General features: G+C 42.2%; 1 protein-coding gene across 4 annotated transcripts in view; it reads right to left on the bottom strand.

The window, feature by feature from the left end:
- SLC1A2 (solute carrier family 1 member 2) overlaps nt 1–25,144 on the bottom strand; it is a 114,112-nt gene that overhangs the window by 32,435 nt on the left and 56,533 nt on the right. For 3 of the 4 annotated variants that reach the window (XM_039536664.1, XM_039536665.1, XM_039536663.1), the window contains exons 2-6: nt 11,220–11,359; nt 8,572–8,724; nt 7,624–7,874; nt 4,066–4,234; nt 617–743 (exon numbers count right to left, since the gene is read on the bottom strand). In XM_039536664.1, the coding sequence (XP_039392598.1) occupies nt 617–743; nt 4,066–4,234; nt 7,624–7,874; nt 8,572–8,724; nt 11,220–11,359 (840 nt within the window). Of the gene's footprint in view, nt 1–616; nt 744–4,065; nt 4,235–7,623; nt 7,875–8,183; nt 8,247–8,571; nt 8,725–11,219; nt 11,360–25,144 lie in introns of those variants that run through there. The other variant, XM_039536666.1, reaches the window with a different exon arrangement.

Below are 25,144 nucleotides of genomic sequence, written 5' to 3'. Positions count from 1 at the left end.
CTAGTGAGACAACTCAGTTCAATGCCTCTTACTCTGCTGATTTTATAGAATGCAGACTTTGCATGGACTCACAGAGGCTATAGGAGGAAACTTTCGTATATTGATGCAAACCATTGGAAATCTCATTTTGGTGGAATGCATATTTTGGGCAAGCCAATTTTGCTGTAGAACACTGGAAATAGAGCATGCCTCTTGGCTCCTCTGTAATTATGCCTCCGAGCCTACGGTTTATTATTATGCTAGACTCACAGGAGAAGCTTAATGTTGTTATGTTTTGAAGGGATGTTTGTTTTTTACTGTAGTAAACCACTATAATAAATGTGATATTTTTACACTAGTGCTAAAGGTCTTAAGCTGGTGCCTGCATGTCTTGGAGCCCTGTACGCAAAAAATGACAGCTTGCCTGTCATCTTCAGAAATGTTTCAAAATGCACCCGGCACCCAAAAGGAAACAATGTTCTTCTAGTTGTGCCATCCTTGTCATAGTTTAAAGAGCCAGCCCAGGGAGCTGAAATCTTTAGTTGTATGGATTGCCAATAAAGTATAATATGTCCAGTCTGCGGCAGGATTTGGCTTGTGTGTTTTTTGTATCTTAGAAGTTACGATCTTGACTTACCACATGATCATAGTCACTAGTTTCATTACAATCTCATTCAGGATGCTGAAGAAATCCACCATCATTTTGGCCTGCTCTCCCATCTTCCCCATAGCAACGCCAAAAGCAATGAAGAACCCTATCAGGCCTGTGGGAGGAATCACACCACAGAGAACCACCAGTTAAGAAGCATGTTTTTTGGTCTGAGTCTCTGCAGCTATGTCAGAATAAAGCCACCCTGTTAATTCAACCTTCAAACAATTGCACTGTATTTCACAGCTGAAATGCTTTACCTCTTGTTAATGTGATCTTGTGCTAAACTTCCACAGTGGAAACCAGGAAGTATTCTTTATTCTTTATTTTCTACTAGCCTATAAATTCCATGGCATAGAGACTGTTTATTTTCTTATATCATAATATAGCACCTAGATGATGACTCAATCAATAAAATAATAATTAATAGTGAATTTACAGTATTTGATTTGATTCAGTTTGAAAGTAGGGGTACTGAATCTCCATTGCATGGCCCCTTTACACTGCTCTTGTCTGTTCCTTTGGTTCACCTGTCCACCAAAGGAACACTCATATTATAGGCTTCCTTGATGCCACAGAGACCGCAGAGGCCTCACAGCCTGACAAAGGGGAGTGGCCAGAGCCCAAAGATCTCTGGCTGCCACAATACCTTCTATGGGCCATGTCCAGCTTTGCTTAATTTTAGACCAGCCCTGATGTGGTTCTACCCTGTACAGGAGCCAACCTCAGAATACAGTGAGATGCAAAGGGAGCACCCCTTCCCCATCTCTCAACACACACACCACACACACACACACACTTCTTGTGACTAGCTCATCCAAGAGGAATAATTGTATATCTTAAAGTATAGATATACATATTAAAGGACTAATGCTGCTCCAGATGAAATGATTGGGAGTTTTCCCTTTAAATCCAATGGGAGCAGGAGCAGGCCCTATAGTAATATAACGGAGGAAATTGTAACTGTTTTAAACAAATGGAGGAAACTCTTGGGTATTAGAAAACCAAATGAGAATCAATTGAGTGAATGAGTACGCTAGGGACTACTTGATAATCTATATATGCTATTTAGGATTAGTGTGCTCTGATGCAAGTAGGGTGACCAGATGTCCTGATTTTATAGGGACAGTCCCGATTTTGGGGTCTTTTTTCTTATATAGGCTTCTATTACCCCCACCCCTGTCCCAATTTTTCACACTTCCTGTCTGGTCACCCTGGATGCAAGGCTTTGCTACCTGGGAATTTGCAGGGATCAAGAAAAAGTTCTGAAGCTCAGCAACCATTAAAAGGTTGAACTGTGAGACATGATGAGAGTTCAGCATTTACCTAGTGTGTGAGCTCAGCTGGGAATTTCCCTTGTCAAAAAGCTACATGAGTCCCATTAGGATATAAAAACAGGAAGAAAGTGGTTGCAGATGCCAGAAATGACCACCTTGGCTATCCAAAAACTCACTCATTAGTATGGGTGTGTTGTACTTGAGTATCACAAGTAGAAATAAAGGATGTGTGTCTGTGTGTGCTGTAGAGCATGGAGGGATGTGTTGTTGATAAACTCTTAAATAGTCACTGACCAGGTAATTTCCTGGAATCCCAACTGTGGTCAGAAAATGTTAGTAGGTGGTTTTTGTCCACTTAATGCCAAACTAGCAGTCACATTACTCATAGCACTCAAATTTGCCCAGCTCCTTTAACTCATGCAACTATGAGGCTAATCTCCCTCCATTTTCATTTTTCTTATAAACCCCCCTGACATATTATGTCGTCATGGGCCAAACTACTGTAGTAATGGCATCATAAGCTCTAGTGTTATTGGACCATTACTATATAATGCAGTAGTAGATTTATTTTCTTCTGCTTCAGCAATGTATTGGCCTTTCAGTCATTCTTGTTATTAATGACATTGTCAGTGGGATACAATTTCCTCCAAAACCTAGTACCAAATCTAATGTATCTCTCACATTATCCATATTGTCTCTTTTTATATATATATAGTAATAAGTAAATACTAGTGACCCCGGTAGCATTCTGCCTTGGAATGATATATAATAAGTGTGGATGTGTGGTCAAACAGCACAAATTTGTGGCGTGGTTGTTATCTGGACTATACACAGCAGAGTAAGCAGGAGCAGGACCCTTCCTTAAGCCCTGGCATGGTTAATAGGACCACATGTCTCTGTGCCCAGAAGTATGTAGGTGCAGCATGTCTGCCCCCTCTTTCTCTCCCACTGATGAGGTGAGCTGGAAGGAATGGGTGGGGAATGAGCAGAAACTTAACTCCATCTCCATTTGCTGGCCAGTATAGCTGAGGTGGCATGCTGGGGGAGGTTTGTAATTTAGTGCTTTTAAAGGTTACTCTCCCCTGGACAAAGAGGAAGCAGGGAGAGAATTATGACTCGGGGAGGGAATTATGACTCAGAGGCATGTCAATGTTCCCAAGGGATTCTCCTCAACTGGTGCAGTTTACGACCCCCAAGACTCCTTGTTTAGTTCTGTCCCTACAGTTACAACTTAGAACAAAGTGCCCAAGAAAGAGTGCCCAGCAGACTTAAATTCTTTGTCTCCATGGACCAGATAAAGCAGGTGCACCAGCTGTTCAAGCTTCCCCCATGCATAGGATATTTGGGGAATTTACAGAGTCTAACAAATGATCAAGACATTGTTACTATTAATGTCTCAGCCTTTCTATAAGGTTGCCAATTAGTGATAATTGTGATGGTTGGATCTGTGATGTGGGCACATGGGCAGTAGGAACAGTACTGAGACCATCAGATTTGTATCACTTAGGCCAACAAACAGCCAGCAAGTGGTAGCCACTTTTGGTGATGTACTGCGTAGGCCAAATTTGGACTCCAGAATTGATCAGACCAACCCGGCTACCCACTGACTGTCACTGAAAAGCAAGAGCTGGTATGTTATCAATATAAGTTTCAACATTCAAAAACCAGTGGGAGAACACTTCAACCTTTATAACCACTCAGTGACAGACTTGAAGGTGGCAATTTTGCAACAAAAAAACTTCAAAAACAGACTCCAAAGAGAGACTGCTGAACTTGAATTAATATGCAAACTAGATACCATTAACTGTGGTCTAAATAAAGACTGGGAATGGTTGGGTCATTACACCAATTGAATCTATTTCCCTATGTTAAGTTCTCCTCACACCTTCTATGGGCCATCTTAATTATCACTTCAAAAAGTTTTTTTTTCCTCCTGCTAACGATAGCTCATCTCAATTGATTAGACTCTGCCTGTTGGTACGCATACTTCCACCTTTTCATGTTCTCTGTATGTATAAATATCTCCTGTCTGTGTGTTCCATTCTATGCATCCGAAGAAGTGAGCTTTAGCTCACGAAAGCTCATGCTAAAATAAACTTGTTAGTCTTTAAGGTGCCACAAGTACTCCTGTTTTTTTTAACAGGAAACAAGTTTCTTTACCTAAGACATTCATTCCATCTTTAAACTCCAGCCCCTTTTTAATGATCAGCTGGGCTTCTGGTGGTGCTTCAGCCATCGTCTCGTTCATCAGAGCAAAGACAGAGTCAGTGACGTTAGGTGATTCTTCAGTTTGTGGGGGCACCAGCACTTTCTTAGTGACAGTTTGGATCTGAAGGAGTTACAAGATGAGATGAGAATGGAATCACAACTGGATTTAATACATATGGGGGATCAGAGAATAAATAATACTCCCCTTTCCAAATAACCCCGGGCAGTGCGGTGTTTAGAGGATCAGACCATGCAATCCAACACCTCTAACCCCTCTTCCAAAAATGTTAGTTTATAATAGTTCCAAGTGTAATTAAGTCCTGGGATCCTATTCCAAAACAGCAGCATAATGAGGATGGCAAACACCCTCTTCTTAATTGTTAATCCATAACATCTTACATATATGCCCTTTCATTCAGAAGGATCAAAAAGTGCTTCATGCAGTGTATTCTGTACATACCTTTGGAGTGGGTGATAGCAGCAATTCTGCATCAACAACGGTACACAACAAAGACTTTTACCCAGGGGGGCGGGGGCACCTCCGATCTAAGCTACCATGATCGTTTAGTTCAAAAACATGTTCTGATATTTCTAACACATCTCCTCCCATCATGTGACTCGTTCCTTTCTAGATTGGTTCAAAGTTCCTATCTATGAGAGTTCAAATAAAACTGGTATACACAGAGACCTCCTGGCACAGACATCTTACCACAGCTACCTGGAAAAGCATCTGCTATTTCTATATGCAGCGATAGTAGGATCTCATTAATGATAGCACTCAGAAAAAACCTTGGCACGTAACAGCTGGATAAGTTATTGTGAAATTAAAGTATTAGGGATACAGAGCCATTTCTGCACCTTAACCTGTTACAATTGTACCTGCAGCTTGTTGGGAGGGCTTATGTGGGATATATTGTGGCTGATGCCCAGATTCAAAGTTTAAGATCCTGTTTAAAAATGTGCCTCCTCTAAATCTAGAAAATAAAAATACTCAGCTAGAAAAGAACACTGACAATGTGTGAGAAAGTCTTCAGCAATCCTGAAGCCAGCCAACATTTGTTTTTCATCTGATTTCATTTTTATCTTGGGAATTTTATCATCCTGTGATTTTTATGTGAAATGGATGTAATGTCAAAGCTGTGTACAGCTACAGAAACAAATAGGGGGTGTTGATTCTGAGCACTCACAGCTCCCACTGGAGTCAATGAAAGCTGAAGGTCCTCAGCACTTCCCAGGATCAGACCCATAATTGAAGTCAGCTCCTCATCACTAGTAAAGTGCAGGTTCAGATAAGCATCTTGAAAGTAAAAAAATGCTTATCTGGACATTAGTATTCATTCTAGATCACACGTTTAGGTTAAATGGTGTAACACTTTTCAGAAGTACATAAACTCACAAACTAAGCATGGGTGAGTAGAGAAATAATGAGTTTCATTACAGGAAAATGAGGTTTACAAATCAAACTGTTTTTAAATCCAAAAAAATAATTCAAGAGGTTCACAAAAGTCTCAAACTCCACCAGGTTCAACTCTCCAACCAAGCTGTACTTTGCATGCAACCTGGGTCCCTTTACTGTCATCTACCTGGCAGCAAGGGAAACTCTCTCTCTCCCTGGTAGATCATTGCAATTCAGTGCCACTGCCATTAACATTACAAAATAATTCTAAAATACCTGGCTGGAGGTCTGCAAAAAGACTTCTTGCATCCAAGGCCACCAGGACATGTTAAAAGGCCACCAGGACATGTTAAATGGCCACTAAGCTATTCCTGATAACCATAGGAAGGGAAAGCAGCCTTTGATACCACCCAGACCAGGTGAGGAGGGGAAAGGACCCCAACCTCCCCGGGCACCAAGAGGGAAAACAGGTAGAGGCACACTCCAAAAGCCAGTATGTGAGGGGTTACAGCTGAATAGTAAAAGGGATGTGGCTTTATGACAGAAGCTTTGGTGGAGGCTAGTTTGCAATTTGTTCAGATAAAATATGGGAACACTAAAAGCTCATTTGGGCCCCCATCTGAAGCCTATTTAAGTCACTGGGAGTCTGTCTATTGACTTTGGTAGGCTTTGGACGGGGCCCATATGGGGCAATGTTAAAAAAGGGTCAGCGTGATAGCTGAGCCATAGGTGGCAAGATGAACTGTGTACACTAGCCATTAACACTATGCCCACTGAACAAGTCCAAGAAAAGTGCTGGATATTAGCAGCTTAATTCACCCTTGCTCTCTTTCCCACTCATTCCCTGTCCCTACCTATGGATATTTGATCCATTTTCTACAGATCAAGGGCTGAATTCTCTTCCTCTCTATGATATAAGTAGGAGCAAAAGGGGAAAAACAGAACCCCGCTTATTTTATGAGGACACTTCTCAATTTTCAAATAAAACATTGTGGTTTTGATCTGGCCACATGACCTCTATCCCCAGGATGATTTGGGAATATTCTGAACATATTCTTTTTAAAACTCTGTGTTTTTATGTGTGAGTGTAGGGAAGAAATAAAGCTCTCTGGGTCCTTTTGGCAGCTTAAGTCTGCCCCTCTCTGTGTTGTCACTTTACTTCTCACCTAACCCTCCCACCTGTAGCCACAGCTCCAGTTAACATTCTATTTCAAGTAGTATCATTTAGGAACATCTAATAATAGGTTTGGCAACAAATCTTGTTTGGGTCAACAAAAATAGGCTACATGATTGCCAAACAATTTAACTTTAGGAAAAAGCATCTCACTCACAAGAAAACTGCTGACAGAGGAACTGGGAAACATGTGTTCTTTGTAAGCATTTCCTTTATCTCTTACCAATGCTGTATTAACTTAGTGCTGGTGAAAAGTGATTAGGCGCTGAAGTATTTAACTCCAGAATAGGCAACAGCAGTGTAAATCTCCTCCCCTCTCAGCCACTGCCCCCACAAGATGCCTTACATCTGACCTCATGGCAGTTCAGCTATTTGGCTCCATTATCCATATAGATCTTGGTCTCCAGACAGACAGTGAACTTGCTGTATGGGACAGTTGGTTTTGTGATGTGGACACCTGATCACTAGGAACTGGCCTGAAACCACCACAGAGGGCATTGGACAACCATCAGATCAGTCCCTTAGCACCTGGGCTGAATTCAAATTCAACCAGCAGCTGAGAGGTGAAATGTTTAATGATTCATCAACCAGCCAGAACCCAGCATCTTTATAGAGCATTAAATATTGTACATGAAGAATGAGGTGATTTTAAAAGATTACTTAATAGTGAACTGAAAAGACCTTTTTCAGAGAATTGATTCAAATAAAAATGCTCAAGAACTGAAATCAGTAACAAAGTTACTACATAGTAAAAGAAAACAGTTACCATATAAACTATTTCCCTTTTTAATTTACCTGCCCAAAACTATAGTCCTGTATTCGCCCCATCAGTAATTTAATGCCACTCACTAGGTGAAAGACAGAACTCTGAACACATATCTTGGAATGTAAAAAGGTCTTCGCATTTAAAAAGAATGTTGTGAGGTATAGGAGTATTTACCTGCTGGAAGCATGCTTGGACTAGATTTTCAGGGAACAGGTTGCGGATGAGATCCAAGAAAGCATCCAAACTGGATACTTCATCATTTTTCTTTCCTTCTCCCAGCTGCTTCTTGAGTTTTGGATTTCCTGGGTGAATGGCTAAAACCAGAATCACCCCTAGCACAGCAGCAATGATAGTAGTGGACATGTAATAGACCATGGCTCTTGTGCCCAATCGGCCACTAGCTTTAGCATCCAAACCTGACAGTCCTGCGTTTAAAGAAATATGCAGTGGGACTAGTTATTACACAGTTCATCAAATTATCACAAACCACCCGGAGACTCTGCCTATAGTTATTTCCATTTTTAGTGACTATCTTGAGATGTTTTTCCTCCCTTAGGAATTCTTCACAATGTAGATAGTGCCCTGAAGAACCTCCAATTTTTCTCCCATCTGAACAACAGATGTTTAAAGCTCCTGCTACCTGTGGAGAAATGGCTAAGACTGAATTCAACTGAATCCCTAATTGAGGGGTGTTATTGAGAAACACTAATCATGTTCATTACGGCAACGCAAACCTTGTAGTGATGTCCTTTTGCCCTTTATTTCCTGGAAGCTGGTCATTTCAAGGATGGCACACAGCTTTGAGCAATCCGTGCTGTCCAGACCTGTGCTGCCATTGATACAAATCCCACTTTAGGATGTGGGTAAGACAGTATATTAGGAAAATGGTGACATTCAAGAGGGTAGCACATGCTTATTTGGACATAAATTGGTTAGCAGCATCAACTACTGAAATCAATGAAGTTACACCAGAAATGGACTTGACCCATGAAATTTGAATCAGCTATTATTAATTGCAAAAGATTCACTGCATCACATAATTATTCTTCCCTTCTCACTAAAGATGAACCATGTAGTGTCTTTAGCTAGTATTTTAAAGCATTTATTGCTAATAGAGCTCACCTGTGATTAAACTGGATATAATTAAAGGTAGGATCAACATTTTTAACATCCTCATAAGGATATCTCCTGGGAAGGCTATTAACATGATGATGTCAGGATCAATAGGAGTTGCCAGGCGAAGAAGACCCCCACACACTGCACCCATGATGACACCTGAAAGGAGAAATAAAAAGGAAGGGCGGGGAAAGGAATCATAGAGTCATAGAAGTGTAGTACTGGAAGGGACCTCAACAGGTCATCTAGTCCAGTCCCCTGCACTCAAGGAAGGACTACGTAATAATGAGGCCATTCATGACAGGTGTATGTCTAACTGTTCTTAAAAACCTCCAGTGACAGAGATTCCAGAACCTCCCAAGGCAATTTATTCCAGTGTTTAACTACCCTGACAGGAAGTTTTTCCTAATGTCCAACCTAAACCTCGCTTGCTACAATTTAAGCCCGTTGCTTCTTGTCTTATTCTCAGAGGTTAACAAGAACAATTTTTCACCCTCTTTCTTGTAACAATATTTTATATACTTGAGAATTGTTACCATGTCCCCCCTCAGTCTTCTCTTTTCCAGACTAAACAAATCCAGTTATTTCAATCTTTCCTCATAGGTCATGTATTCTAGACTTTTAATCATTTTTGTTGCTTTCCTCTGGACTTTCTTCAATTTGTGCACATCTTTCCTGAAACATGGTGCCCAGAACTGGATACAATACTCCAGTTGAGGCCTTACCAGAGTGGAGTACAGTGGAAACTTCAATCTTTATTCAATACACCAAAGAACAATCTTGAAGAAAAATGGTTTCAGAATGATCCTATTACATTCTGTCCAGTGTTCTCTTTCGTCTGACAACCCCACAGTAATTTGCAAATATTAATTAAGTCTCACAATGCCCTCAGAGGAAGGTAAGTGTAATTAGTATAATCACTGTGCAGATGCCTGAACTGAGGCACAGAGAGGTGAAGTGAGTTACTCAAGACTATACTGACAGTCAAAGCCAAATACAATCAGTAGAAAAGCCAGAAATAGAACCCATCAGTCCTGAGTACCAGTCCTCTGCTTTCACCACTAGAACAGCATCATTTCTAAACCCCAATGGTATTAGTCTTACCAAGCATATATTTTGCTTTGAGCTCTCTTCCTACAGAAGAATTGGCAAACAATATCACAGCTCAGAGATAGATCTGATGGGAGAACTAGAAAGATTTAGTGATGAATATACATTTCAATATGTTGTTACCAATATATTTAATACTAACCTTGAGTTCTCTGAATGGATTGCTATTAGTATCCAGTTCACAGACACACAATAGATCAGAAAAGACCTAATAGATTACCCCCTGTCAGGACTGTTCCCTACAGTGGAGTACAATACAGTACACCTTTTCATCTATTCCAATCTAAAATTGCTAAGGCAATGGGGCTGCCACTATTCCCCTTAAGAGACTTCCGTAATCCTGCACATGTCACGGTTATATAACATTTTTCAATATACAGCCTAAACCTTTGATTGCTGAATTTCATCCCATTGTTCTTAGTCTCACTATCTTAGATCATCTTATACAATTCCTTTGATTAGTTATTACTATTATTTATTTGTATTGCAATATTATCTTGGAGCCCTAGTCAGGGACCAGCACCCCATTTTTTCTAGGTGCTATGTAAACAGAATAAAAAGACAGTCCCTGCCCCAAATAGCTTACAATCTAAGTACAGCATTTACATCTTTAAAATACTTGAATTTCCCTTTGCACTGTTACTGAGTGTTTTCATCTCAGCTGTCTCTGTCTTTCTGATCTCAGGCCTCGTGTACAATCTCCATTGTAATAAGATACCACAAGACAATCTGAATTGTGCTTTGAAAGTATTGCTGGAATAACTTATGGTTCTATGGTGATATCAGGTTGGTTCAATGAGAAATAAACTTATTTTATTATTGTGATCCTCTTGGGAAGTGAATCAGGCATCTTTGAGGGACTGGTCCAAGCCCAAACTTCTTGTCCAATTTCAGCTATGGGAAGATTAAAAGTTGTACTACTTTTGAACTAAAGCTGCAGTTGGTCATTTAAGCTATGGCAAAATGGACTGGGTCTGTGAATTCACAGCATTTGAAAAAAAGGAGTGGAAACGGGGCCAGTGAACCACAAAAAGATGTCAAACTGGTCCATATTTGGAGGGTGCTTTAACCAGAAAGCACTTTATCAAACTAGGTCACTGAACTCAATGTCTGTGGCAAGGGAGACATAGGAGATAAAGCTTGAGTCTCGGAGAGGCTGAGTGGAGGAAAGTGTAAAGGGTCAGGTAAAGGGTTTGTTTTTATATTTTCAAAGAGATTGAAAAAAGAGAAAATCTCCATTTTCTTTAGTGGTGGTGAAAGACATCACTTAAGTCCTATTACATCCACAAAACACATGCAGCATGGACATCAGCTCTGCAGGATTCCTCCATGCTACTACTCCATCCATGTGCCTTTTCCCTGAACTAACTGAACCATGCTTACAGGGGGAAAGGGTAAGTTCAGTCTCCGTTGCCCATTCATTGCTTGGCTGCCCAGCTGAGATTGCCTACAAGTTTGCCATTGCTGAACACAGGTACAGTCTGTGGTGTAAGATGGACAAACACAAAGAAACACAGGATGCATACAAGCAGAGTATATCTTACCAAATACAGTAAGAGACAGGAGCAGGTTTTTTCTGAGTGATTGGAAGAATCGCAGACATATATTCTTGGGCCTTGGCTCCACAGGGCTCAGGTGGCTTTGATGCATCCGCACTTCTACCTGCTTAGGCATATTGTTGACACTAGAAGAAAAATGAATACCAGGTAAGAAGCTATAGTACCAGGTGCCAGAAGCGGGAGAAATCAGTTGAACTTTAAATGTACCACTGTCACATGTGTCTGGGGACTCTTATTCTCATAGCAAGATAGGGAACGTCCCAGCCTTTGCACAACCAGTTCAGCTGAGGTATTGTCAAGAAAGTTCCATACAAACATGGCCAAATGCATAACAGCTAAAGTGCTGTGGCATCCCCAGTGGGGAAGCGGGGAAAGGCCTAAGCTCTGTCTGTGGTGCCCTGTGATGTGCAGTGCCCAAGCAGCAGGGCTCTCAGTGTGCAGGGCGGATCCAGGTGAATGACCACAAAGAGAAGCATGCTGAGCAGTGATCCCCACAGTGGTGGCAGACAGCTGCAGCACATGCTCTCTCTTGGAGGATGTGGGGCCCTATATAACTGTCTGGGAGGAAGTTGCAAACTAGCTTTGTTGCATCTGTGCTCAGAGGATAAGTAGCAACATCCTGCCCAGGCTTCCAAATGGCTATGCTAGAGAGCAGCCGTGCAAAAGACAAGACAGCACGTAGCACTAAAAATATTCTAATTAAAAGCTAGGTCTACACAGGATATTCTTGCACCATATGCAAAGTTGGTGCAGTGCCAGAGCTACTGACAGTGAATCAGATTCCCCTTTCTGCTCTGGCCATTTTGCACTGTCCAAGTGATGCTAAGTGCCTGGATCCTTGTGGAGACTTTCTGTGGTAGGTAAAGGTAGCACAGCCAGCACAGGAAATGTGTCAGGGAGGCAGGTGGAATGCCAAAGTGGGGGATCATGGTGGAGGAGAGCATTGTCATACCCATGCTCCACTGGTGTAAAGTCCCTTCCACCACTCTACCTAATGCCAGGTCAGGCGGCACCATATCAGAGAGCTGCAACTGATTCCCTCAGGCCCCCAGCTCTTCTCTTTTCCAGCTCAGGCATGGGAAAGAACTGAGCCAAAAAATGCCTTTTATTTATCCAACATTTTAAAAAGTCAATTCTTTGTGCACTATAGCCCTCATTCTGCCACCCCTGCTCACAGTGAGTGGTACCTTACACACTGAGAGGCCCACTGAAATCAATAGGCCTACTCATGTAGTACAGGTACTCCTACTCAAGATAAGGAGAGCAGATCATCATAATGGGCCCTGTTCTGCCCTCAGTTAGATTTGTGCATCTTCCACTGATTTCCACAGAAGTTCCATACACTGGCATGAGAGCAGAATTTGTATAGGCATTAAGTCCCAGGTCACTCTGGAAGGCCAAATATCATTTACAAGGTAGAAATGGAGCCCCCGAAATGATATAAACAAATAACTCAGTCAGTTAGTCATCAGTCCATGTCAAAGCAAATGCCATGATTCATAGAGAGAACAGATGTATGGTTCCCAAGTAACTGCAGAAAGATTACAAAAGTTGAACACTGCACTTGAGTCGTGATTTTATCATGTGCTACACAATCTATATTTTGTACCGAGATGTGGTGTACTGTATGCAGCACACTGAAAACACTGGAGCAATATTTTCTCTGTCTGACCTGTGGATAAATATCTCACTGCCAACAGCAATGTTAAAAATTCAAATGTTTAGATCAGGGGCAGGCAAATTTTTTGGCCTGAGGGCCGCATCGGGTTTCAGAAATTGTATGGAGGGCTGGTTAGGGGAGGCTGTGCCTCCCCAAACAGCCAGACATGGCCCGGCCCCCACCCCGCCTTGTTCTCGCCCCCTGATGGCCCCCACCCCAGGACTCCTGCCACATCCAACACCCCTATTCCCTGACAGCCCCCCCCCGGGACCCCTACCCCATCCACACACACCCCGCTCCCTGTCCCCTGACTGCCCACAGAACCCCCACCCTTGACTACCCCCCACCACTCCATCCAACCCCTCCTCCCATTCCTGACTGCCCCCCCGGACCCTTGCCCCATCCAACCACCCATTCTCCTTGTCCTCTAGCCGCCCCTGGAACCCCTGTCCCTGACTGCCCCTGCCTCCCCATCCAACCCCGCCCCTTCCTGACCAGCCCCTGCCTCTATTCAACCCCCCATTCCCTGCCCTCTGACCATCCTGATGTCTATCCACCCCTCCACCCCCAGACCACCACCCTGAACTCCCCTCCCCTCTATCCACCGCCCCGTTCCCTGCTCCCTTAGCGCACTGCCTGGAGCACCGATGGCTGGCGGCGCTACAGCCGCACTGCCCAGAGCACCAGGACAGGTGCTCAGCTGGAATCATCCACACCACCACACAGCACAGAGCCTCAGATCAGGCCGGGCTCTGCAGCTGCGCTGCCCGAGGGACTCGCAGCCCTGCTGCCCAGAGCATTGCGCCGGCGGCGCGGTGAGCTGAGGCTGCGGGCGAACCTCCCAGGGCAGGAGCTCAGGGGCCAGGCAGGAGGGTCCCGTGGGCTGAATGTGGCCAGCGGGCTGTAGTTTGCCCACCTCTGGTTTAGATCATTATCCTTTGTGGCCCCATTTTATTACATGCCAGTTGTCATCTAGCACCACCACTTTCAACAGATATTTACAGCTAACAAATTTCAGCAACAATGATTGTTCTGCCTTATAAAAGAGGAATTGGTTAGAATTTCCAGAGTCAATGCATGCTGCAGTCACACTTTTCACTCTCTAAGACCTAAAATATGTAACGCTTGTCTTCTGAATGCATTGCAAAGGCCTCAAGTGGAGCACAAGACACCAAAGTGGGACTTGATCCTGCTGGTTACTGAGAACTCCTCTGAGGTGCTGAGTGCCCTCAAGTTTGCAATGATGTGGGGGATCTTTTCTTTTTGATCTTGCCTAAAGTTTCCTGTAACTTATCTTCAAGGTTTTACGGGAATATATGATGAGAGAACACTAGGTGTGGGGTAGATATTTGTCTAAAGTGGGTGACACATTCCATTTGGAGGTGCAGTGGAAACTAGAGATGACCCCTAATTGTAAAATTTGGGTCAGAATTTTCTCAGGGTGTTCGCACTTGGAGTTTTGGTTCAAGCCCCTCTCTAGCTAAAAGCTGGTGATGTGCGTGAGTATTTGAAATTTGCAAGTACTGGCACACCTTCTTTCTCTAGCTTCTCTCAAATAGACAATTCTGGCATACCATCCCCTGAGAGCTAACAAGTTAGTGCAGGAATAGGAGGCTGGCCCTCTGCCTGGTACAGAACACAATGAATGCCCCAGCATGGTGGTACCGGCTACTATACTGAAATGTTTAATGAGACTTGAAACTGAGAGAAAACTACTTATGATCAGCAAAGACCCACCATAGCACTTTGCATGATTTCAAAATCTCATAATTTCCTATGGGGTGGAAATTCTATTTTTTGTCCAGCTCTGACACATAAGAAGAGATGAACCCAAACTCTGACCCCAGGTGCAGGGCTGTTTCATTGTTGTGTAGACTTCTGGGCTTGGGCTGGAACCTGGGCTCTAGAACCTGTGTGCATAGGCTCCAGCTTCCTCTGGGCCTGGGAGAGGCTCACCCCAGGCCCCCACACCATCCCACCTCTTCCTGCCCCTGTTCTGACCCAAGCCTCTCCTCCACTCCACTCCTTCCCCAAGTCCCCACCCCGCCCCACCTCTTCCTGCCCTATCTCTTCCCTGCCTCTTCCTGCCCAGTTCTGCCAACTCCCCTAAGTGCACCCCATCCCCGCTCCTCCCACCACCCCCAGAGCCTCCTACACACCACAAAACAGTTGATTGCAGCAGGTGGTAGGTGCTAGGAGGGAGCGGGGTAGTTGATCTGTGGGGCTGCCGGCAGATGGGAGGCACTAGTGGGAAGGGGTAGCTTGCTGCCAGTGGGTGCTGAGCACCCGCTAATTTTTTTCTGTGGGTGCTCTAGCCCTGGAGCACCCACAGAGTTGGTGCCTATGCCTGTGGGATTTGCGGCATTAAGGACATTACCTACAGTAAATATAGGGCAGTATATAAAGCCTTATTGCAGATATGCAGGTAAATATGTTTACTTAGCTTAGGTAAATTGCAAATTTTAAATGGCGGTTTGTTTTACTTTCTGGCTCTTGAGCACTAATACACAAGTGCAAAAATGGTTTCTTGCTACCTCCCCATGTGGAAGGCTTCTATTTGCTCTCACTTTCAATTGTTTCTTTTCTTCTTGCATTTACATTAATGGGTATAAACTTAAACCTAGGAAAAAATTGCTTTTTCTGAGTCATCGAGCCATTACCAGCCCCACAAATTAAGGGATAACAAATTGCATGTTGCTGAGAGTGACAATTACCCTGTTCCCCAGTCATGGAGAAGGGTTCAGTTCCTCAAAAGTATTTATGTGCCTAGCTCCCAAGAATCTGAGCACTCATACAGATGGCAGGAACCTAGAGTGGACGCACGTGGAGAAGAGTAAATTATAATGTAATTGAAGCCTATAAACCAAGATTGTGATGGGGCTAGTGAAACTAGATTCTGAGTGCTGGGTAAATTAGCAGGGGCTGCGTTTAATTTAAGGAGCTAGTTCACCTGGGTCAAGCAAGCAATCAAGTATAAAACTCAGCGCTGGGTGAGCATGATTGTACCTATTGAGTGCCTGGGGGAAAGGGTAGGTATCTGAGGGCTATAAGGGAAACAGAAAGCGTTTCAATAGCATGAATTATTGCTTTAGCATAGTGAAGGTTAGAAATAGCACAGGAGTCAACTGACTTTAGTGGGAGTATTGGTTGTAATGTTTTTGAAGCCTGGTAGCATAGACTTGCCTAAGGGCTTTACTACAACATTAGCTTTTCTCTGGAAAGGAAGATAGTAAAAAAATATAGGGATTACAGAATTTTGTAACCATTGTTATTTCAACTAGCAGGCTGTTATGTTTATTCTCTAGAGGCCATTTGTGGATGATTTGGTATATTCCGTTGGACTCTGAATTAAAACATTTCTCAGGTTAGATGACAATTAACAAAACTAGTGCCTGCTGATGCTGCCAAATCCTATACGTGCGATCCCTCAACTGCAGCACTAGTTCAGGCCCCCTCCTGCTTAAAAAAGAGCTTTGGGAGAGGCTTTCTTGAACCCTCACACTTCTACTGGCAAAACAAGACATGTGAGAACAAGGAAAATTTCCCAGTATGTCTGGCTGAGAGGAGCGAAGTTAATGTGCACTTCTGCTCTGAAAAAAATCACTGTAAAAATGGCATTGTAGGGGCGTGTGTCTACTAGATCTTAGTGATTTCAGGCCAAACTTGATCAGTGGAGTTGCATGTGTGCTACCAAGGACTGAATTTGGCCTCCTATGATATTTATTAGTGGTACTAAGGCTCTTTCACACTTATCCGTATTTTGGCTTACAAATCCCAAGTAGAAAATAAAGGCTACAAGAGTAGAGCTCTAAAAGTGTGTGGAAGAATGAGTGAGGAAAAAAGTGACTCTGCTCTCAGGGTTTGAGGGAAGATGGCGAATTTCCATAACCAACAATAATGAGTGACTACGAAATTAGGGCTCAAACACTACAAAGCCTGCTTATAAGGCAGCTCCACTCTGTAGCTGAAAAAAAGTCCCAGACTGTCTTAATGCATTGCAAGGGGGTGGCCACAGTTTAGCTTCTTTAAAGAGATGTTCTGTGACCAAATGTAATTTCACTATTGGAATGTATACCGCTGTCCTGTGTATCTTTTGCTTTAGATAAGTTTTGTATTACTTTATGACTTTTGGAAAATCCATTGGTGCATCCCCATGATCCTTGCAGGGGAAACTGAGCTGCAGAAATGCTATTGTGTCTGTGTAATCTATGCTGGATTTGATGATCACGGTTGCTATGTGTTGGCCAGTTATCAAACAGTGGATTATATATTGCTAAAGCACATGGGTCAGGTTTAAGCCATATGCCTCTTCGCAAATATCAAAAATAAAAACAAAATAAAAATCATTCACCAAAACAAAAGCAGAAGCTAAGCATTAGTCTGCATTAAAGGATTTTTTAAAAACCCCTGTGCCGTCACTGAAGACCTTGATTGAATTGCAACCTTATTCTGTATGCTATTCCTTGTTATGTTTACGAGAACAAATAAGTGATGGCCCAAATACAAACCTCTGTTAAACCACTTAACCCAGGGCTGGATCTGGCCCAGACGATGGCATTACTAGTGACACATTTTGAAACGTGACTTGTTTTTCATAGTGGGAAGAAGATCTGTTCTGTTTGGCTCAGCTTAGGAGCTTGTTCTTTCCTCTTGGATTAATCTTTTCTACAAGCGTAATGTCCCGCATTTAAAGCAACTAACCTGCAGCACACACAGGGCACATGGGTGTTTCCAAGTGAACATGCAGTTATTTCCAAACTGAATTGCTACATCTGCTCACTCACCTTTTGTTTCCTATTGTTCCCCACAAAAAAAAATTAAAAACTTTCACAATCCACTTGAGTTGGCAAAGTTTGAAATGAAGCCCTGTTTGTTTAAACTCCTAGTGAAATTGGCAGGAGATTTCTGCTGAGCAAATAATTTCTTTAACAGGTTCTCCAGCTTTTGAACCTGGCAGGGAGAGCTTTGAACATCGTGAATAAAAGATTTTTAAGAGAATTCTTTTTAAAGGAACAAAGAAAAGGGATGCTTTGTATGATTGCTTGCTGGTGAGAGTGGCCTGGCTGGATTTGACTAGAAAATAGAGCACATTGGGATAGAATTTGGGAAGGAGTCTATGGCTATGTCTACAGAAGTTCCCACAGACCACTGAGGAAAAGGGAAGGTAGTAAGAAATTGCAGAAAGCTGGGAAGTATCTGATGCATTATCCTCATCACTGGCCAAGTGCCAATAACATGGCACACCACAGAGCAATGGGTCTGCAAATGTCACACCATTGATTCATGACTCCTGATCCTTAATTTCGGGGCAATACTGAATATGCTGGAATCATTGTTTGTGCTTGTGGTGTTTAGCCATAACGGAGCTAATGATGGCATCTCTTAAAGGATTTGTGTGTAAGTTTCTGGCATGGCAAACCTCAGTAGAAGTGAACATTTTGTAGGGTTAGTTCCAAATGAACAAAACACAAATACCTAAGAACTTTACCGTACTGAAAATTGGCAATATGAAATGTGCCTGTTGTAGAACCATTTAAGAACTGATACATCCATGATGTGTCTGCAAACTGTGGCCAATCCTAGAGTGGCCTTAACAAACAAATGAAGTATATTGTATACGCCAGTCTCTGTGGTATGAATGAAAGGTGCTTTAATAGACGCCACCTACCTCTTTTAAGAGACGAGAGAGTTGTTCTATTTTTCACATACTGGTACCCATTGGCAAAGCTCCCATTGACTTTAATGGTCCAAGATCAGGGGCCTCATGATTAACAAAGTATTTAGATGAACTTACAGAAGGTACATATACACATGAGGGATCTATGCTCTTATCTGCTAGCATAACAGCCTTAAATGATCAATATTATAGTTAGTGGAACCATCTTTAGACTTCTACTTACTGAAGATCTCACCCTTGATAATTATTTAAAATCTTTAAATGTGACAGTGATATATATGTGTGAAACTCTGGGGATGCCCTGTTGTCATATCATCTTTTCACTCTTTGTCCTTGAACTTCATGCCAGAATATAGGAAATCCCAGTGTGATACTGCAAAGGTTTGCTCTGAACTCCAGGTCCTAAAGTGACTCTGAGTTCTGTTTTTTGTACAAGCAAGGTACAGAGCAAACTGTAGGTTAAACCATGCTATGCAATAAATTGCAATAAAGTTTATGACGTTTTATTTATCAGTGCATGTGTGGCATTCCCTTCTTACTGACATATTTATGATGAGGCTTTATAATAAATGGTGTAGAAAATTAGGCAACACTCTTCCACAAAAGATCAGGACCTAATGCTTAATTACTGTGGTAATTAATTTCAGAGAAGCAGCCGTGTTAGTTTGTATCCGCAAAAAGAACAGGAGTACTTGTGGCACCTTAGAAACTAACACATTTATTTGAGCATAAGCTTTCATGGTCTACAGCCCACTTCATCGGACGCACAGAATGGAACGTATAGTTAGAAGATATATATACATACAGAGAACATGAAAAGGTGGAAGTTGCCATACCAACTCTAAGATGCTAATTAATTAAGATGAGCTATTATCAGCAGGAGGAAAAAAACTTTTGTAGTGATAATCAAGATGGCCCATTTCAGACAGTTGACAAGAAGATGTGAGGAAACTTACATAGGGAAATAGATTCAATTTGTGTAATGACCCAGCCACTCCCAGTCTCTATTCAAGCCCAAGTTAATGGTATCTAGTTTTCAAATTAATTCCAGTTCAGCAGTTTCTCGTTGGAGTCTGTTTTTGAAACTTTTTGGTTGCAAAATTGCCACCTTTAAGTCTGTTACTGAGTGATCAGAGAGGTTGAAGTGTTCTCCTACTGGTTTTTGTATGTTATGTACATTGGCCAAACCGGACAGTCTCCTATGCAAAAGAATAAATGGACACAAATCTGACATCAGGAATCATCATGGCTGGGTCATTACCCAAATTGTAATGCCCAAGGGCTTTTTCTGCTCTAACCAACTGAAAGGACAGAAGTACAGCCCTTCCTTTTACGTCCATCTTCCGCTTCCCTTTATACACCACCCCTGAGCAGCCATGAGTCCAGCCAGGACCTATGATTAACCCTTAGCAAACAGCTGCACCTTTAAAATTCAAATAGGGCAACACTTCAGGACATTTTTTTTGCTACTGGTATAATGCCCGAGAGAGCTGGACCTTTCATGTTTGGATATTTTGCTTTAAAACTTGCAAAGGTCACAGGTAGAATGAAGTTTGGTTAGACTTCAGCTATATTCAGTGAAAGGGAACTTATTAATTAAAAATGCATTATATTCCATGTGGTTTCATCTGAGTGATGCTCATCAGTGAACCAACATCAAACATGGAATCCAATATCCAGCACTGTATCATTCCAGCCTAGGTTACTCATTATAAAGCTACTGCTGCTCAATGTTTCCTGGGTGGGGTAAACTGTTTGACAGAAACTATTGTGGGTAGAATTGCAAACCATGCCCACTGAAGGGTTGCTGCTAAGAACTCCAGGTTTTCTAAGAGACAGGTCTGCCTCCCTGTGTGAAATAATGTCTAAATACAGATTAGTGAATTGAAGTGAAAGTCCCAAATTGCTTTTATGCACCCTTATGGACTTTTAATTTCTCTTAGGCTGTAGGAAGTGATGAGCCCTCACTGGTTTCTCAGACTTCTTTTAAGGAATTCTTTAAAAAGTTCAAAGTTGATTTTATCTCTGTGAGTTTTGAGTTAACGGGTGTTTCAAATGGGTTCATCCAAATGCAATTGTCATATAGCCTAGCATGATGGACAGACAGCATTATTTTAATATCTATATTCTCTTTTGGTAAATCTAATTTAACTGCATAAATACTAACAACAATCTATTGCCTCTTCCCCAAAACCTGTTTTTTTTTCTTGCCTATATAAGTGAAAACAGTACTGTTATAGTCAAAGCTAAACATGGATGTAATCACAATAGCCCTAAGACAATAGCCCTTTCACAGAGTTGTTTAGAGCCAAAGCATGCTCTTGTTAAAAGCCACATGGGTTAGGCTCTTAAAAAGCAAAAGAAACTTCATTATGAGAAACGCTGCCTTCCTGGAATATGTTAAAGGGATTACAGAAATTAAGTGTAGCATAATAGAATCTCTTGTGACAAATTATTTTAGGTCCTAAAGCTTAGCATGTGCTGTTTTATCTTTTTTGACAGCTGTTCCTTGGAGCAGTATTTATGATCACAGCGCAGCATGCTTTGATGAGTGCATGCCATCTGCTGGAACCAAAAAGGCTTTTTACAAAGGAAATCCTAAAATGCTCCACTAGTTTTGACCCAATGCAGGGCATTTTTTTCTGTCTAATTGTACTTTTTAATGGTCACATTTTCTATAAACTCCGTTCTGACACAACAGAATGGCAGCATATGCATTGCTGATCATGCTGGAAAAGGAGAGAAAAGAAGACTATCAAGATAGACAAAAATTTGTTTTGGGTAGCTGGGTGAGTTAGGTTGGGTATTCAGATAAATAGGTTGTCCAGGTGATCTATTTTTATCCATTCCTTCTGTTAGACATGTCAGAAATACATCCTCTAAGAACTGCAGGCTAACCGAGCAAAGGCATCAATATTATTATTATTTTCTATATATCTGTATATGGATGGATGATGGTTGTTATTGTTACTCCTTTTTGGTTAACCAATATTTGGTGTGTTGTGCATTTTTTCTATTATGAGAAGAAATGGATATAGTCAGGTGTTTCTTTGATGCAATCCTCTTTACTTGGGCCTGGTCTACACTGGGGGGGTCGATCTAAGATATGCAACTTCAGCTACGAGAATAGCGTAGCTGAAGTCAACGTATCTTATATCGACTTAGAATCACTTACTTCACATCCTCGCGGAGCAGGATCGACGGCTGCCGCTCCGCCGTCGACTCCGCTTCTGCCTCTCGCTGTGGTGGAATTCCGGAGTCAATGGCAGCGCAATCGGGGATCGATTTATCGTGTCTACACTAGATGCGATAAATCGATCCCCGATAGATGGATCACTACCCGCCGATCCAGCGGGTAGTGTAGACGTACCCTTACAAAGGTCATACACACAGTCCTGTTTCCATGAACACAGTAGGAATCAAATAACAGTTTCTTTGCTCACAATTCCAAGCCTCTTTCCAGGCAACACCCAAAAAACACTCTCTTAGCTTTACTCTCCTGCTACAAGTGCTTCTCTGTCTGTCGGGCTTCCTTGCTGCTTGCTTTGTGTGCTTCTGTGGAGTTTCTCCTGCTTTTGTCTGTCTCCTGTTCTCTGGCTGCTTCTTGCGCACACACACACAGTATGTTTTCACTGCACAGTTAACCTGGCTTTTTACCTTGGTTTTTAGCCCAAACATTCCTCCCATTCATACTGAAAAACCACTTTCAGCTGATCTGGCTTACTTGGATGAGGGGTGGGTTTGAGTCCATGCTCTAAACTTACAAGCTTACAGCAGCACCACTCTACCAATGCAGCTGCACTGTTGTAAGAGCGCTCGTGTAGCCCACTCTATGCTGACTGGAGAGAGTTCTCCCATCGACATAATAAAACCAGCTCAATGAGTGGCGGTAGCTATGTAGGTAGGAGAGCGTCCCCCGTCTGCATAGCACTGTGCACACGAGCGCTTATGCCGGCAAAACTTATGTCGCTCAGGGGTGTGGGGTTTTTTTCACATCCCTGAGTGACAAAAGTTTTCCCAACATAAGTGCCAGTGTAGATGTAACCTAAGGCTGGAACCTGCCCACTTTGCAGTGAGTTTCCAGGCAAAATTGCTTGAGTGATGATAGTCCTTCAATGCCCTTCTCACAATTCCCTTTGAAGGATAGACAACTTCTCCCACAGCTGACTAGGAAGGAATCCTAGAAGCTTGTCTGTACAAAGAACTATGGAATATGCCCCCAGCCATACGCGGGCAAGTGCAGAAACAGTGAGTACACAGTAACGCAGGCAAGGCTTTCCAGTGGGAATCCCAGACCTGGGATATGCTAACCCAGGGGTTCACACCCATACTGCCAATCACCTGAGCTAACTGTGTATTGAAAACATATCCCCAGGCACACAGCTGAAATCAAATCAGTGGTCCTGCCCCTGTGTTTAGCAGACCTCTGGAAACTCTTCAGACCGTATGGCTTAGCCACTGCCCAAAGTGGCATGTGGTCTAATCCTTGGGGTGGTTTTCCATTGTTGCAGCTATCGCTCAATAAAGGGGCATTTAATTGTTTCCTCATTTAGCCTGAATGGAAGGCAGCTATCACTCCCAAGAGCTTCAATGAGGTAGTGTGATTACCCAACTCCAGAATAACATTATACATTATTATGTATTATTTATGCAGTGCCTTACTTCTGCATGGAACACACGGCTAACTAAAAGAAAAGGGATCATGTTAAGAGGTAATGCGAAAGGCAGGATTAGGCGTTAGACTCCCTTAGACCTGCTAACACTCACTCTACAAGAGAGAGTCTCTGTGTAACTTATATGCTGAGGAGATAGGAAAAGGTTGTCTATTACAGTACAGGGCACGCTACTATTAAATACCAAAATTTTCCTGAAGTAGGAGAGAATTCCCAGCTTTGGTGGGAGCCAGATGATTTCTGGTATCAGCCTTCCCTAAATATTCATCCATAACCAGACATTTTTCTACAGCCCACAGAGCATTGTCCACATTCTCACTGTAAGAGGGTATGGGTGAGCACACTTCTTTCTGAATCTCTGACAGTATCATAAAACTACTGCAAACTTGGCAATCTTAGTCCAAGAAAAGCCTGGCGGTGCTTTTGCAACTCAGGATGGAGGCACACTGTCATAACTGCATGAGAAACTGTGCTTGGTGGCTGATCTTGTATCCCATATTACAGATAGCTCCTTAAACCATAGTACTGAGATGCAATAGCGAGATGCATAACTATGAGCTGCAATGATTGATTACATACACTGATATTCACACAATGCTGACTAAATTCCCAGTCCTGTCTCAGCATGGAATAAGATCTGTGGAAAACCTGGGATGGATTCTCTGGGCCAAGTTTTGTGTGTGTGTGTGTGTGTGTGTGTGTGTGTGTGTGTGTGTGTGTGTACCGACACACACACGCCAGTATTTGATCAATGGATACCTTCAGATTAGTTTTGATAAATGTTATAAAAAGACTATGCATGAAGCACTGAAAACCTGCCTTATATAATGACTATTCTAATTGCCACCACTTCATCATGAGGCTGCAATGTGACCCATGCACTGAACCAGCCATGGAGTAAATACATAAAGCTCAGAGCTCACTACAGCAGATGTCACAAACACATGTATTTTCTTCTCTTCTGATCCCAAGTACTGTGAACTCTGCTGTTGCTGTAGCATGTTAGCTCTTCTGCTCTGACAGCATTTCAGCCCTGATGTAGCAAAGCACTTACGCGTGTGCTTTACTTTAAGGACATGCTTAAGTGGTTGACTGAATTGGGGCCTTAACCAATGGAAACACATCGAGGTAAAAATCAGAATGTTTTGCAAAAGAAAAGACCTAGCATCCTTGTGCTAAAAAGGGCACAATTTAATAGCTGTTGAATTATTCACAAAATTACCAAGGAAAGCAGGCCTATAGCCAAGGACTGGACACACCTTCACCACTCTATTGAATGATATAACTTTGTGAGTCCTTCATGCTTGAAAGCCATAATACTGTGAACAATTGATGTATTGATTAGCTAGGTAACCATGAACCTTAGCAGGATAGGGACTGGGTTTTTGTTTTTATATATAAGGCCATTATTTTGGTTATTTGAAAATGTTATTGTCTGAAAGAGGATATTTTTGAACAGTACTTAAAAATAGCAGTATCGGAGTGCTGGTGACCAGCAAAGAAACTAAAATTCTATTTACTGGTTCTGTTGCAGATTTCTAATAATCTGATGAAAGCTCTAGTTCGTTATTCAATCAGAAACAGAAGATCTCTTGATCATTTACATTTATGGTCATTCCCTATCAACAGTTTTAGGGAAAAGATTGTTCTGTCAAAAAAACATGGAGCATGGATACTATGATAATGGACACATTAGAAATGTGATACATTAGATAATGTTGTGGTAATACCCACTTCTTGGAGTAAGATTAATGCCCAAGTTAGGGTAAAATTTGTGGTGCCTCCCCTTTTTTCTAGTTAATAGTTGGATGGCTTTCCATAGAATGACTTTCCAAGTTTATCTTTAAAGCAAAATAGGATGCCTCTAGTTTACTTAAATCTGTCTCACTGTAGAGAAAAA

The sequence above is a fragment of the Mauremys reevesii genome, linkage group 4, assembly GCF_016161935.1.
Source record: "Mauremys reevesii isolate NIE-2019 linkage group 4, ASM1616193v1, whole genome shotgun sequence".
NCBI classification, from domain to species: Eukaryota; Metazoa; Chordata; order Testudines; family Geoemydidae; genus Mauremys; species Mauremys reevesii.
The sequence above is the reverse complement of the archived record's forward strand: the minus strand, read 5'-3'. Positions and strand labels throughout refer to the sequence as shown.